Source organism: Lithobates pipiens, unplaced genomic scaffold (genome assembly GCF_037356315.1).
Source record: "Lithobates pipiens isolate NorthernLeopardFrog02 unplaced genomic scaffold, aLitPip1_a1.2 Scaffold_28, whole genome shotgun sequence".
NCBI lineage: Eukaryota > Metazoa > Chordata > Amphibia > Anura > Ranidae > Lithobates > Lithobates pipiens.
The window spans coordinates 96,568,408-96,582,943 of NW_027507789.1; the positions used below are offsets into that span (position 1 = coordinate 96,568,408).

The 14,536-nt window shown below is 42.7% G+C and overlaps 1 protein-coding gene across 1 annotated transcript in view; it reads right to left on the reverse strand.

Annotated features, from left to right (window-relative positions):
• MED1 (mediator complex subunit 1) overlaps positions 1–14,536 on the reverse strand; it is a 552,713-nt gene that overhangs the window by 199,336 nt on the left and 338,841 nt on the right. Inside the window, exons 14-15 of the mRNA XM_077459477.1 lie at positions 13,851–14,052; positions 13,586–13,681 (exon numbers count right to left, since the gene is read on the reverse strand). Coding sequence (XP_077315603.1) covers positions 13,586–13,681; positions 13,851–14,052 — 298 coding nt within the window. The remainder of the gene's footprint in view (positions 1–13,585; positions 13,682–13,850; positions 14,053–14,536) is intronic.

The window sequence follows — 14,536 nt, forward strand, 5'->3', positions numbered from 1 at the left end:
GCAGGGTATACAACTGCTTCAAAGAGTCCCTAAAAATTATAAACAATGGCTTTGAAATGACAGAGCTCAATTATTTTAGGGTCTGTGGGTGTATGCCTTCTGGTCCAGATGCTTTATTCTGTCTAAATATTTTTGGACCATATCTACTAAGACCCCCATAACTTTTTCCATTCCGGAATTCCCTAATGGCTATCCTCCTAGCAAGTAATTTGCATTCATATTTTTGGCCCACAAGTGCATTACTTTACATTTATCAACATTGATCATTTGCCCACACCTTGATTTTATCAAGATCTTGTAAGGTTTCTACAGTATATCCTGATGTTAAGTTATTGCCCTGCTTAGCATTGGATCATCAGCCAGCAAACACTGAGATTGAATGATTTATGTCAACCTCTATATCATTTATGAATAAATTACACAGATTAGGTCCCAGGACAGAGTCTTGGGGTACCTCATGTACCACTCTGGACCTGAGATCTGAGTACTCACTATTTATAATCACCCTTTGTACACACCCTTGTTACCTGTTTTCTATCCAAGTAAATACACAATGGTCTAAGTCAACAGACCTCAATTTGTAAATTAAGCATTTATGAGGAACTGTATCAAATACCTTTGCAAAATCCAGATAACCACATCCACAGGCCTTCCTTTATCTTGATGGCAGCTCACTTACTTGTAGAATGTTAGCAGATTGGTCTGGCAAGAACGTTTTTTCATAAATCCATGCCGATTACTACTAATGCTACTATTATCATTTCCGAATTCTTGGATACAGTCCCTTATCATCCCCTTCAAAAGTTTTGTATACTTCTGATGCTAGACTGACTGGGCTGTAGTTTACAGGTATACATCTGTGATGGGAGTCACTTTGAGCAGGGGACACGTGGAACCCAGCTTACCTTAGAGATGGGTCAGAAAACTCGCGTTTAAGCTCCCCAGGCCCCTCTTATGTGTAAGACTCCCTGTGTCTATTAGGGGCACAGGGTGATCGCAAAAATGATGGAAAACTACATAATGGATGCTGAGAGTCATAACAGATGTTAATATAATCAGCAAGCCACCTGATGCTGGTGGTCTTCTACTATAGTCTGTTTTTTAGGTGTTATTGGTAATTCTGTTAAGTATGCCTTTCCCATTGTTAATTGTGTTAATTGTTCTGTCTGTTTTCTCATATATGTGTTTATACTTGTAATAATGTGTTGTGTACAGTACTTTGTATTCAGTATTGTAGGGGCTGAATATTCTAGTAACCTAGGCTGGTTTAAGTGACCAGGTAACTAGCTCAAGTTAATTATATCACTGTAAGCTATAAGTTGCTAGAGGTGAATTTGCTTAGTTTATGTTGGTTGTTCCTTAGTTATGTTAATTATATTCCAGTATACAAGTTCCATTGCATATGATAATGTGATCGGGCTCACCTGGACCTGGTGTGGTATAAAACGTTTGTGTGAGTTTTCAATAAAGTTGTCCAGTTCTCATACAAGCTATTGCTGGCTAGTCTTGTAAGATCTGGTTCCCATGGCCCAACCAGTGCAACATTGCATGGCCACTTAATAATTTTCTATTTATTTTTCTCCCACGTTTGTAGCTTTCACTTTTGCGTGGGTTTTCTCACGGATGAAGGGTATGAGTCCTCAGGCTTGCTCTGAAATCTAGGGGGAGGATGTGTGGCTACAAGGTTCCTTCCTCCCCTGCCCCTGGGTAGGTTCTCTCTTTGGGAGAGCCCTTCGACCAAGCATTCGATGGTTGGCTAAGGCTGACCTAAAAGAACGGTGTCTGCCCAACCTTCTGGCAAGGCAGACCATTGTAAACCTTAGTCCCTGTCAGGAGCCTTGCACCCAGGGGATTAGGGTAGAGGCCCTACTCCTTCTGGGGGTGGACTAAAGCGCACCCTTAAAGTGGTTGTAAACCCTTACAAACCACTTTGACCTACAGGTAAGCCTAGATTAAGGCTTACCTGTGGTTCCAAGCAACATCTCCTAAACCTATATGGTTTAGGAGATATTTGCCCGAAAACGGGCACCGCTGTCTACGGCGCATGCCGGCTCCCGTGCGCATGCGCGGGAGTGATGTCATCGGCGAATGACAGCGGCGGAGCTGCGAGACCCCACCAACAAGATGGATGCGGCGGACTACAGGGGACAGCGGCGACTTCGCTGGCTCCTGTGTCAGGTAAGGGACACATAATGGGCTACTATGCGATGCATAGTAGTCCATTATGCTTTGCCTTTGCAGGGAATGAAAGAGGAAGTAAACTCATCAGGGTTTACTTCCTCTTTAAGTGCACTACATAGTGTGTTTCACACACGTTTTTTGTTCACTAATGGGTTTTTTCCATTTCCGTTTTTTGCACCACCGCAGCCACATCAGTGAAGGAGAAAAATTACTTATTTCCAAAATTTACTGACGGACACCAAGAAAAACTTTTTTTTTTTCTAAATTTTCAGTCTTTTTTTGTAAAAAAATAAAAATCCCAGCAGTGAGTAAATACCACCAAAAAAAAGACTATTTGTGTGAAGAAAATGATAAAAATTATTTAGGTACAGTGCTGCATGATTGCGCAATTGTCATTCAAACTGACAGAGCTGAAAGCTAAAAAAAAATGGCCTGGGCAGGAAGGGGGTAAAATTGCCCAGTATTGAGGTGGTTAAGGACTCGTGAAATAAAGGCATTCAGTCCTGGTGGTTTATTTGTGTTGAATTTTTCAAGTCTATTATGGGCACTGGCTTCTGTTAGCCATACGGGTACATTCTGTGACATGTTACTAACAAAACTGTCATGGTTGTTATAGTTTTTCCTTTGTAAAAACTGAGGATAACAATGCATTTAGTACAGTTGCCTTCTGCTTGTGATGTTTAACCAGCTTCCCTGATCATCTTTTATGGGGCCAATATATGCTCTGACTTCACTTTCTTACTGTTAATATATTTATTTGGGTAGAGCGCCGAAGGACCACACAATTGTCAGTTAAAGTAACACAGTGCCATATCGCAAAAAAAGGCCTGGTCATTATGGGGCTTAAACCTTCCAGGGCTGAAGTGGTTAAGAAATATAAGGCCGAGGCATTTCAAAACTCCAAGGAATACAATAAGAAATGTAAGAACGCAATCAGGGCGGGTAAAATAGATCACGAGATTCACATAGCAGAGGAGAGTAAAATAAAATCCCTAAAGGATAAACGAATACCTGTACGTCATTTTGTGCAATAGACACTGGGGACGAGTGCACTGATTGGATAGAGGTGTAACCAATAAGCAGGTCACCCGCAATTGTTCCTGAACGAGACAGAACAGTGATAAACAAGGCAGATTGCCATTCTGACAGGGGAGAAGATAGAGATCTATTTTAAACGCCCTGATTGCGCTCTTACATTTCTTATTGCAGACCGTATTTTGAGATACAGCACTGTGTCAGTTTAACTGACGATTGCGCGGTCGTGCGACGCTCTACCCAAATAAAAAGTATATTCTTTTTCCCACAAATACAGCTTCCTTTTGGTAGTATTTGATCATCTCTGCGGTTATTTTTTGCGCTATAAAAAAAAATATATATATATTTTTTACTTTCTGCTATAAAATGCATCCAATAAAAAAGTAAAAAATGTAATTTCTTAATTAATTTAGACCAATATGTATTCTGCTACATATTTTTTGTAAAAAAAAATCTCAATAAATGAATTCTGATTGAGCAAAAGTTATCGCATCTACAAAGTATAGGATATTTTTATGGCATTTTTCTTTATTTATTTTGCTAGTGATAGCAATTAGTGATTTTTGGCGAGACATTGTGGTGGACAAATCAGACACTTGACACTTTTTTGGGAATATGCACTGTTACTGTACTAATGACACTGGCAGGGAAGTGGTTAGCATTAGGGGCGATCAAAGGGTTAAAGTGATTGTATAGCTTCAAGTTTTTCTTTTTAAATAACTGACGTGCAATTCGTTTTGCAGAGTGGCCCCGATCATCCTCTTCTGGGGTCCTGCGGCGGCGTTGGTAGCTCTTTCCCGAATTGTATAACCCCCTAGGCCAAGTGCTCTCCTCAGTACCAGCATTTGCATCCATAGATGCAGAATGCCGGACTCGGTCCCGCCCACAGGTGCCGCGTCAATGGATTTGATGGACAGCAGAGGGAGCCAATGGCTGCGCTGCTATCAATCTATCCAACCAAGAGCAGAGAACCCTCAAGCAGAGGAAAAGCGTGCCTCTACCGTGGGAAATTCCAGGGCTCAGGTAAGTAAAACTGGGGGGCTGGTCACTGCCAGGTATTTTTTCACCTTAATGCATAGGATGCATTAAGGTGAAAAACCCGAGGGTGGTGCTTACTGTGTGGAGGGTTGTCTGACTGGATGAAGACAGAGATCTGTGTTCCTGCTTAGCAGGAACACAAGATCTTTATCTTGTGTTCCTGCTTAGCAGGAACACAAGATCTTTATCTTGACTGTCAGAACGGCGATCTGCCTTGCCTCATTCGGAAACAATCACGGGTGGCAGGTGGATACAGAGTCTGCTGGACCTGCTTAAGCCGATATTAGCTCCGCCTCTGTCCAATCAGTGTGCATGCCCCCAGTGTCTATTGCACAAAATGACTTAAAGGTACGTCATTTTGTGCAACAGAGCCGACCTGACGCAGTACATCGGCAAGTGGTTAAAGGCTTTTTTTTATTTATTTTTTTTAGAAACCTTTTTACGCTGGAGTTTAGCCATCCAAATTTAACCTTTTATGTTTATTGCTTATTGAAATACACTGGATAATACCTTTATTTAATATGTTCTTAAGGCACTCTCATTTTATCTTAGTGGTCAGTGTTTCTAGGATTTGACCCCATTTCATGTCTTGTAGTATTGAGTGCAAAAATCTAAAAATCTGTTTTTGTGCCACCTTTTACTATGGTTTACTTTGAATGTGATTAACTAGGTATTGCTGTTACCCAAATAGTCCCTTATATTCACCTCAGATCGGTTTTATTTGTAATATGTGGATCTAGCAGAGCATTATTTCTATCCAGGGCATCTACCAATTGAGACACAAAATTGTCCTGCAAGACATTTAAGAAATGGCGAGCCCCACTTATGATAACATTGCCCTGCCTCGTCGCCAATTCTAACTGTGACAGGAGGTCGGACTCATCTTTCAAGTTAGGGGCCTGTAGCATATGCCCACTAATAATTTCCCATATATAACTTCCCTTTGAATCTACTCTCACAGGGATTCCACCCTCCTCTCTTGCTCCATTAGCTATGTCATCCCTCACATTGATTCCTGCTGTATTGAATTGTATTGTAACTGTACTGTCTGCCCTCATGTTTAAAGCGCTGCGCAAGCTGTTGGTGCTCTATAGATCTTATATAATAATAACTCATCCTTAACCACTACAATACAGGGCACTTTCACCCCCTTCCTTCCCAGCCCAATTTTCAGCTTTCAGCGCTCTCGCTCTTTCAGTGACAATTGCGCGGTCATGCTACACTGTACCCAAATGAAATTGTTATCATTTTTTTCGCACAAATAGAGCTTTATTTTGGTGTTATTTATTCACGACTCCGTTTTTTTTTTTTTGCGATATAAGCGCAAAAATAGCGGAAATTTGGAAAAAAAACTATATTTTCTTTTTTCTATTTGAAAAGAAATCCAATAAAATCAAATTTTGTCATAAATTTAAGCCAAAATGTATTCTGCTACATGTTTTTGGTAAAAAAAATTCCGTTAAGTGTATAATAATTGGTTTGTGTGATCACGGACATATGTACGCAAATGATCATGTACATATGTGTGCAGGTGATCACGTACATATGTGTGCAGATAATCATTGGGACATGTGATTTTAGTGGGACATATGTGGGGGACATGTTTTTATTATTAGGGACATGTGTTTTTATTATTTGGGGACATGTATGTTTTGGGGACATGTGTGTTTTGGGGACATATGTGGGGACTGTGTTTGTACTGTGTGGTGTGTTGTGTGTGTACACTACACTGATGATCAGTGAGTAAAAAGCTGTAAAAAGCAGCCCATACTCACTGATCATCAGCCGGCTGCAGCGATCTGCTCTCTTCTCCTCAGCGGTGACTTCCGTGTGAGGAGAGGAGAGCCGATTGCCTAGCAACCGGCTGTTTGTTTACATCACATGACGGCCGTGATTGGACACGGCCGTCATGTGATCAGGAGGGCCAATCACAGAGCCCTCCTGCCGATCTGAGATGTGCCGTGTCCGGGTGACACGAGCACATCGGGATCGCGCCGCTGCGCGGGCGCGCGCGCGCGCGATCCCGCTGCTCCTGAATGACGTTCCCAAACGTCCTATCAGGAGCAGGCGGCTCCCACCCGGCCGTATATACGCATTGGCCGGGTGGGAAGTGGTTAATATAGATACACCCCACCCCCTTTGTTACCCTCCCTGTCCCTCTGATACAAGGAATACCCTTGGAGAGTTGCTAGCCAGTCATGTATGCTGTCAAACCAAATTTCAATTACTCCTATAAATTCAAAATCCCCCTTAAAGCGGACCTCCACCCTGAAGTGGAAGTTCTGCTCATTTGATCCCTCCCACCCTCCGGTGCCACAATCGGAACCTTTCAGGGGGGAGGGGGGTGCAGATACCTGGATAATCCGGGTATCTGCACCCACTTCCGGGACAAGCTCGCCGCAGACCGCTGCAGATGCCCCGCCCCCCGTTGTGTTCTGGGAAACACACAGTTCCCAGGACACAGCGGAGACCAGCAGAGACGTGCAGCGCAACTCGTGCATGTGCAGTAGGGAACCGGGCAGTGAAGCCGCAATGCTTCACTTCCCGATTCCCTGACAGAGGATGGCGGCGGGGGCAGCAGAGAGACGAGCAATAGCTCGTCATCTGCTGCCGACATCGCTGGACCCTGGGACAGGTAAGTGTCAATTTATTAAAAGTCAGCAGCTGCAAGATTTGTAGCTGCTGGCTTTTAATATTTTTTTTAAAGGTGCAGCTCCTCTTTAAGCATACGCATCTCTAGTTCTTCCATTTTATTAACTAAACTTCTAGCATTGTGCACATGCCTTGCAGTTTTGTATGAGGGCAAATTAGTTTGTCCTTAGATATTCTGCACTTATGCTCTACCAGCCTACCATCCCTTGGTTTCAGCATACTGGTTATACTACCACTAATGCCTCAAGCATCATCCTCCGACCTCCTTTGCTCACTTATAGCTTTCGCGTCCTCTGATCACCCCCCCCCCCCCCACCTCCCAGTTTAAACATCCTTCTAGCTTTTTGGCTATTTTCTCCCCCCAACAGAGCTGCACTCTCCCCATGTAGGTGTAGCCAGTCTGCTATAGAGCTGGTTCTCCAGGAACCCAAACCCCTCCTTACTGCACCAATTCCTCAGCCACTTGTTTACTTCCCTAACTTCTTTCTGCCTCTCTGGTGTGCCTCGAGGTACAGGTAGTATTTCTGAGAATATCACTCTGGAGGGTCCTCCTCTTCAATACAGCTCTTAAAGTGGAACTTCAGTAATTTTTTAATCTTTCCATCCATTATATCTTCTGCCCTTATTTTAACTTTGAATAGTAAAACATTTTTTTTCTGACAGTATATACCTTATACAGCCCACTTCCTGTTTCTTGTCTAGTAAAAAGCCTAGGCCTATGACATCATGCACAGCCCTCTCTCTCACTCTTGTGAGTTTGCCAGGAAGGGGGCCAATGAGAGCTGCAGAGCTAGAGGTGTGACTCTGTGTGTCTGTGTAAATCCAGGAAGTGAACAGGCAGCTGCTTCAGCTGCCCACAGTTAAAATGGATGCAGCCAGACTCAGTGGAGGGAGATTTCTGTAGCATATTTGGCAAGTAAAGAATCACAGTAAATATAAAATAATATGCAAAGTTGTTGGAAGGAAGCTTCAGAATGGCAAAGATGTTTGTTATTACTAATTATGTGAGCAGACAGCAGTTCCTCTAAGTCCCCGAAATAATTTTTTTGAATTCTCCAACTTCCTTAAACTTTGTCATTGGTACCAATGTGTACCATGACAGCTGGGTCCTCCCCAGTTTCTCCCAACAATCTGTCCATCCGATCTGCTATGTACCAAACCCAAGCACCCGGTAAACAACATACTGTTCAGCAATCACAGCCTTTGTGGCAGGTTGCCCTATCTATTTAATAATTGAATTACCTACCACCAGATCTGCCTATCCTTACTTTTAGCCTTGCTCCCATCATCACTAGAGGATGTGTTCCTCTGGCAGCTAAGGAAGTCGCTCTATTCTAGCAATGCCACTCCAAAGAGTATTTATTGGGATGTGTCAGTTCAGGACTAGCCAACCTAATGTTTTTCCCTTTACCCCGTCAGACTGTTATCCAACTTCTCTGCCCCGATGCCTGCACCTACGAATCTCTACGCACCTCTGTACTGGCCCTTTACAAGCACCTAACAGGTAGTTGGGTAAGGTCCAAACTTGCTTTCAGTTTGCGATGCTCCGCAGTATTGCCAGCTGCTTCCTTAGATTCAGGACCTGAGTTTCCAAGGAAACAACCTGCTCACATTTTGTGCAGTAGTATTTGCCCTCGAACAGCTGCTCAAGGATTGCATACATGTCACATGATGTAAAACCAAGATCTCCTAAAGACCCCTCAATTGGGATGTATACACTGAGCTACAGATAGATATAAATATACTCAAGCAGCCACTTACAGAAAATAAAGTATATAAAAAATCTACCAGATAAAAAAATGTATAAAAGGTAAACAGTAGCGCTGAAGTTAACAAATATATACCCAGAACACACACCAAACTGTGGTAAACAACAAATAGTCCATATATGAGCTTGAGGGGAAAAAAATCTATGAGTCGCAGGTTGAAAAAATGATCCGACACCACACCGCGTGAGCAAACGTATCTCCACTCCCCAAGTCGGATGTAAACTCACCTTTAGGTGTTGCCTCACACTGTCGTGTTTTGGCATATGAGCATTAAACCCCCTCAGGGTTTACATGAATTCCATCAATACACGTTCCAAAGTAAGGCAATATGTGGAGGAAATAAAACTTGATAGTGTGATATCGTCAAACCATCAAACACATTTATTAAAACACACAGCCCAAAGGTATTGCACTTACAAACAGGTAGATTTCCAATCCAAAGACATGCAGGCAGGTTGATTGGCTTCTGTCCAAAATTGGCCCTAGTATATGAGTGGGGACCTTGGACTGGGGGCACCTTGATTGTAGGGACCGATGTGAGTTTGCAATGTACAGGGATAGGGACAATTGTAGACACTCACTTAGGTTGAACTGGATGGACTGGTGTCTTTATTCAACCTAACTAACTATGAAACTATTTAAAAACCTATTGATTTGGTAAAAATGCCAGAAATACCCAGTCCCAGCAGCCATATGGTATGTGTCAATTCTCACCCGACCCAATGTTAATAACGCGAGGAACGTCACTGCCGGTTGCCGTACAGCCACGTCCCATGTCACATGATGTGCACCAAGTCACACCACCATACCCGCTGGACATCGTATCTACTAATTTAATGGGGATACTCCTAAAAGATTAGAAATTTTACTCTGAACAATTTAGTGGTAATCTCACTCATCACACAGACAAGGACGTGCTCTCTACCAATTCTCTGGTCGCATGGCCCCCGGCTTTCTCTCCCCCTACTCCCTGATCACACAGTCCCTGGTGACCTCTCCTAATCAACGATCACACAGTCCTCAGAGTCTTCTCCTGCTGTTCCCTGATCAAATTAACCTTAGCATCCTCTCCTGCTTCCTGATCACATAGCCCCCGGCCTCTGCTCCTGCTGCTCCCTGATCAAATGAACCCCAGCGTTTTCTCTTTCTCTTCCCTGATCTCTTGGACCCAGGCGTCCTACCCTCTTGCTTCCTGATTTTGCAGTCCCCGATGTCCTAACCTCCGTCCTTCTGAAGATGCAGCCCCCGGAATTCACTCCCCCTGCTCTCTGATCTCACATACCCAGAATCCTCTCCTCCTTTTTTCTTGGTCACATGACCTCTGGCATCCTCTCCTCCTGCTTCCTGGTTACACAGCCTCCGATGTCCTCTCCCCCTGCTACCTGATCTCACAGCCCCGGCATCCTCTTCTCCTGCTTCTTGGCCTCCAGTGTCTGCTCCTTCTGCTTCCTGGTTATACAGCCCCCAGCTTCCTTTCCTCTTGCTTTCTGAACACATGGCCCCAAGTGTCCTCTCCTCCTGCTCCCCAAAACCGCCCCAGTGTCCTCAGTACCCAGTGCTGTCACATTGCTTCCAGTACTCAGCTCACAAAGCTCCCAGTACTCAGTAGACAATACTCAGTGCTCAGCTCACAATGTACCCAGTACACAATACTCCCAATACTAAGTTCTCAACTCACAATGCTCCCATTATTCAGCTCCAAGAACACAATACTCCCAATACTCAGTCCTCAGGACAATACTCAGAGTTGCTCACAATACTCAGTTTCTCACAACCTTCAGTGCTCAATGCTTTCAATTACCTCTCACCTCAGCTTCCAGCGTTTGCACGCTCTCACCTCCAGTGGACCAAGCAGGGCTCCACCCTGACTGGGTTCTTTGTCCCAGTGCACTCCGCCTGCTTCCTCTGGCATCCCCCGATGCTAAGCCAGATGTCACTGCACTCCTTGTACTCCACCTACGCTCTTCGCGGCTCCTGCCACTGGGATCGCTGTCACCATGCTCCTTTTAGGGGCATTGTCACACCTTATCCCCCCGCAAAAGCTCCAAGTTTCAGTCTGCCTTAGCATAACAGCCTCCCTCTCTCTCCCAGCCACAGCGTGTCCAGGAGATCAGAGGCACTGCTTTGATAACATTGTTATGGATAACGTTCCTTAACTTTCTGTTCCAAATGGAACAAAAGCTCTGGTTTCATGGGTCATAGCTAAATGTTTAATTATAAAAACACAAATCCCTTCATTTTCCAAGAGATAAAGAAAACAAAAAAGTCTGCAGGTATCCTTCCATGACCATATATAAACAAAGTGCAGCACAAACAAAATCACCTCATGAATCCATAAAAGACATAAAATGATCTTATAAATAATAACCATAAATACAATTCATTTAAAGTGATCACAAAATAAAATGTATAACAATCCAACAATACTAAATTCATATAGTGAATACAAATTATATATACCGGTACACATAACTTAAAACATCTAAAAACACTCAATAATAAATAAATGGGTGAATAAAACAATTACTACAAATTATATAAATCATGTAAAAGTCAATGAATATTATTATGGTGTAAACCATGATAATAAAGTGCATCAAAAACATGCGTACTTCAATATAAATGAATGCGCAGAAGGACGTGCTCCACCACCTGTTTAGGCTGCCTCTTACCTCACAGAAAGACCCACATAAAGGTAAAGTCAAATATAGCCTTCCTAGATTCCTTGGTAAAACATTGCAGAAATATTCCAAGGGTAAAGGAAACAGGCCTCATTCTACTCCAGAAAGGGATAAAAAAAAAACAACACTCCCATAGTGTAATAAGCTAAACATGCTGAGCTTTTATTAGCCAAGAAAGATTATTGCTCACAAAGAAAGTGCACTCTTTATTCCAGTGCACTGGATAGAAATCCCCAATTTAAAATCCATATGTAGTCCCCCCTTAACCACTTTCAGACCGGACCAATTTGCTGGTCAAAGACCAGACCACTTTTTGCGATTCGGCACTGCGTCGCTTTAACTAACAATTGCGCGGTCGTGCGACGTGGCTCCCAAACAAAATTGACGTCCTTTTTTTTCCCACAAATAGAGCTTTCTTTTGGTGGTATTTGATCACCCCTGTGGTTTTTATTTTTTGCGCTATAAACAAAAATAGCAACAATTTTGAAAAAAACGCATTATTTTTTACTTTTTGTTATAATAAATATCCCCCAAAAATATATAAAAAAACATTTTTTCCCTCAATTTAGGCCGATACGTATTCTTCTACATATTTTTGGTAAAAAAAAAATCGCAATAAGCGATTATTGATTGGTTTGCGCAAAAGTTATAGCGTTTACAATATAGGGATAGTTTTATAGCATTTTTATTATTATTTTATTATTTTTTTTTTTACTAGTAATGGCGGCGATCTGCGATTTTTATTGTGACTGCGACATTGTCGGGGACCCATCGGACATTTTTGACACATTTTTGGGACCATTGTCATTTATACAATAATCACTGCTATATAAATGCAGTGATTCCTGTGTAAATGACACTGGCAGTGAAGGGGTTAACCAGTGGGTGGCAGTGTAGGGGTTAAGTGTTCCTAGGGGTGTGTTACTAACTGTGGGGGGGTTGGGCTTTCATTTAGTGTACACTGATCTCTGCTCCAATCACATGGAGCAGGGATCAGCGTCACTAGCTGCTAGGCAGAATGGAAAAATGTTGTTTACACAGCATTTCCTCCATTCGGCCGCTCCGTGAGACGATCGCGGGGATGCCCGCGGCGATCGAGTCCGCGGGTCCCGCGACCGGACTCACGGGGGTCCCGACCAGCGCGGGAGCGATGGCAGGGCGGCATCGAATATTGGACGTACCTGTACGCCAATATGCCTGCCCGTGCCATTCTGTCGACGTACATCGTCGTGCGCTGGTCGGGAAGTGGTTAAAGAGGAGGGCCGGTTTAAAAAAAATAAAAGTCAGCAGCTGCAAACACTGTAGCTGCTGACTTTTAATAAGCAAACTTACCTGTCCAGGGCGCCCACGATGTCGGCCGCCCGAGGCTGACCCGTCCCTCGGTTTCGGGTCCCGGCGCCGCCATTTTGGCTAAGGGAAATAGGCAGTGGAGCCTTGCGGCTTCACTGCCCGTTTCCTACTGAGTTGCGCAGTGATTTGTGAATGGGGCGCGCTGTGTTCTGGGACACACAGTTCCCAGAACACAGCGCGACCCATTACCCAGAAGACGCCACACGGAGGAGAGAAGACAGAAGATCTCCGCGGAGGAGGAGGAGGAATAGGCAGATTAGGATGATGTGCCTAGCAACAGCCATTTCTGGTAAGTTAAAAAAATTCAATTTTTTTCAGATTTTTTTTCAAATTTTTAATGTATTTTTTTTTTTCAGGGTGGCCCTCCACTTTAAGTAAGGACATTCAGGACAGATATCTTAAAATGGCTGCTCGACGAAATCCGGGTGTGATGACGTCACATGGTTACACCCCACTGATGCATTTTGTCAGCGACCTCCTCAGGATGTCACTGTACCACATGACGAAACGCGTCAAAGTGTGTAATTTAATTAATCCATTTATTCATCGAGTGTTATTATATATTTTAGGTGGTTGTGTATAGATATATATTTTTTATTAACTATATGAATTTAGTATCGTAGGATTGCTTTGTATTTTATTTTATGAAAACGAATATGAATTGTGTATATGGTAATCATTTATAAAATAATTTTTATGCCTTTATGGATTTATGAGGTGATTTTGTTTATATGTACGATTTGATGTAGGAACACGTCAGTGATTAACGGCAACTCAATACATGCATTAATATATTTCATTGCTTCACTTTTCAGACACATTGTTTTGGTACCATATCTGGTTTAGTGCAGTGATTCCTTCTATGATTAATGAACTTACCAGACACTAAGGAGTCATTGACTGGATGCTGAAAAGAAATGCTGATGCATGAGTCAGACAGAGGGGAAACCTCAAATTGCAAAAGGTTAGGGCAGTCTGAAAAAGAAAAAGAAATAAGTATATCATCAGTTGAGGTCTACTGGCACATAAGTGTACTCCAGCTACACAATTCAAAGATCATTCAGGTTAGAAATTAGGGAGAAGGGATAATACTTTATACTATAATCCTTAAGTACAGTGATTGGTCAATGAAAAAAGCCCCTACCTTCCTTTATAATGGTGCGCTTCACACAACTTCCAATTAGGGTGTTGCAAGCCATTTGATGCCTGATAAGGTTCAGGATAGTGGGAACACGTCCAGGGTGCTGGAATGGGATCTTAGTCAGCAGCGTACCCTGCAGACACCTACCATCAGGGAGGGGAGCGTCTTTATTGAGGAAGTAGCAATGCTGTTGACCTGGAAGAGACTGAAAGGAAATGTTCTAATTTGATGAGCTGATTCTGTAATAATTTGGTGAAGAATATACACAGTTGCTGAATCATATTAGGCATCATAAAACTCCTGTTGAGAATCATTAGCAACAGACCACCAGTGCTGATATCATCAGTATTTCTAACACAGATGAATTTTTGTGCACAAAAAAAGAAATGTTATGGCTATTTAGTGAAAACACTAAATTAATTTCCTATTATTCTAAACCATCTTGCTATGCATGCATGATACAGAGCATTTGTAAAGTATTCACAGCTGTACTACTTTAACAGTATGTTAAAGCCTATTCCAAAATTGATTAAATTCATTATTTTCCTCAAAATCCTGCAAACAATACCCCATAATGACAATGTGAAAGAAGTCTGTTTGAAATATTTGCAAATTTATTAAAACTAAAAAAAATCACATGTACATAAGTATTCTCAGCCTTTGCCATGACACTCAAAATTGAGCTCAGC